At 58.8% G+C, this 1509-nt stretch overlaps 1 protein-coding gene across 1 annotated transcript in view; it reads left to right on the top strand.

Moving 5' to 3' along the window:
- TTLL6 (tubulin tyrosine ligase-like family, member 6) overlaps positions 1 to 1509 on the top strand; it is a gene marked incomplete at both ends in the record, with an annotated part of 5936 nt that overhangs the window by 917 nt on the left and 3510 nt on the right. Inside the window, 2 exons of the mRNA XM_010142719.1 lie at positions 753 to 838; positions 971 to 1196. Coding sequence (XP_010141021.1) covers positions 753 to 838; positions 971 to 1196 — 312 coding nt within the window. The remainder of the gene's footprint in view (positions 1 to 752; positions 839 to 970; positions 1197 to 1509) is intronic.

Genomic DNA, 1509 nt, shown 5'->3' with positions numbered 1-1509 from the left:
AGGTTGCTCAGAGCCCTGTCCAGCCTGGCCCTGAGCACTTCCAGGGAAGTAGATCTACTGCCAGGCCCCACGTCTGGGCTGTTTACTGGCATTATCACAGAATCATGCAGTCCTTTCACTTGCAAGGAACTTTGGAAGGTCTCCAGTCCAACCTCCAGCTCAAAACTGGGTCAACAATAAATCCAGAACTGGTTCCTTGGTGTTTCACCCACTCAGGTGTTGAAAACCTGCAAGGACAGAGACCCCACGGCCTGTCCAGGAACACTCCTAGTGTCAAGTCTGCACCACTCCCTGTCTGCCTGGGCATTACCTGGTGGTACTGGAACATCCCAGGAGAGACAGAAAGGGGGAAGGCACAGTGCAGAGTGTGGCTGTGCCCATCTCTAGGCAGGGCTCTGTAATGGTGAAATCCCAGCAGAGGGTGGACTGGGTGTCGGGTGGTTGTGCTGTGGCCAGCGCTGCCCTGAGATACCCCATGGGTCTGGCTGTGTGTAAACCCCCCTCCCCGGGGTGTCTTGGAGAGCTCTCTCTGCTCTGGGCGAGTGAAGGAGAGGCAGAACCTGCAGGAACTTGCTGCATACTCCACCCTGCGGAGTCCCTTGTTTACAGCCAGGGCTGGAATGGTGTGTGTGGGGCTGGCTCCTGCCTCACCGCCACCAGGAAGAGGCAGCAGCTGGTGCTGGGTTAGTGCTCGGGGGGCTGTTCCTGTTTTCACCGCGTGGTTAACGAGGGTCTCTCACGGTTCCTCTCAGGACAATCTCTGCATGCACCTCACCAATTACGCCATCAATAAACGGAATGAGAACTTCGTCCAGGATGACGCAGTGGGCAGTAAGAGGTACCGTCCTGGGCAGGTACCCGGCGCTTGTCCTGCAGGAACGCTGCCCGTGGGGCACTGGTTCACCTCCATCACCTGGGGGTGAACATGGTGTCACAGGTCAGCTCTTACCACCTCCTGTCCTCCTCTCAGGAAACTGTCCACCCTGAATGCCTGGATGACGGACAACAGCTACAACACCGCAAAACTCTGGGAAGATATTGAAGATATTATCATAAAGACTCTTATTTCCGCTCACCCCGTGGTGAAGCACAATTACCAGAGCTGCTTTCCGACCCACGCCGCAGGCTGCGCCTGCTTTGAGATCCTGGGCTTCGACATTCTGCTGGACCGAAGGCTGAAGCCGTGGCTGCTGGAGGTGAGGAAGGAGCTGAGGCAGCTCTGGGAGCAGCAGCCAGTGGGAGCTGTGGGAGGCCCCAGAACACAGGGTGGGGGGATGATCAGAACTCGTTTGAGTGGCCAAGGAACCCGCTGCAGCTGCGTGGGATCCAAAAGCCCGTTCCCTGCACACCCTCTCCAGCCTCCTGAGCCTGAGGCCTCTTTGGTCCGTCACAGCCTCCCGCACTCAGGAGAGCTGCCCCACACCTGCAGCCCTGCGGGGTGCGAGTGACCACAGTGCGGGCGGGTGTCACACTGCGGGCGGGCAGCAACAGCCACCGCGGGCAGCCGCC

The sequence above is a fragment of the Buceros rhinoceros genome, unplaced genomic scaffold, assembly GCF_000710305.1.
Source record: "Buceros rhinoceros silvestris isolate BGI_N320 unplaced genomic scaffold, ASM71030v1 scaffold24840, whole genome shotgun sequence".
Classification (NCBI taxonomy): Eukaryota; Metazoa; Chordata; class Aves; order Bucerotiformes; family Bucerotidae; genus Buceros; species Buceros rhinoceros.
Note: the sequence above shows the minus strand (reverse complement) of the source record. Positions and strands in the feature narration are given on the sequence as shown.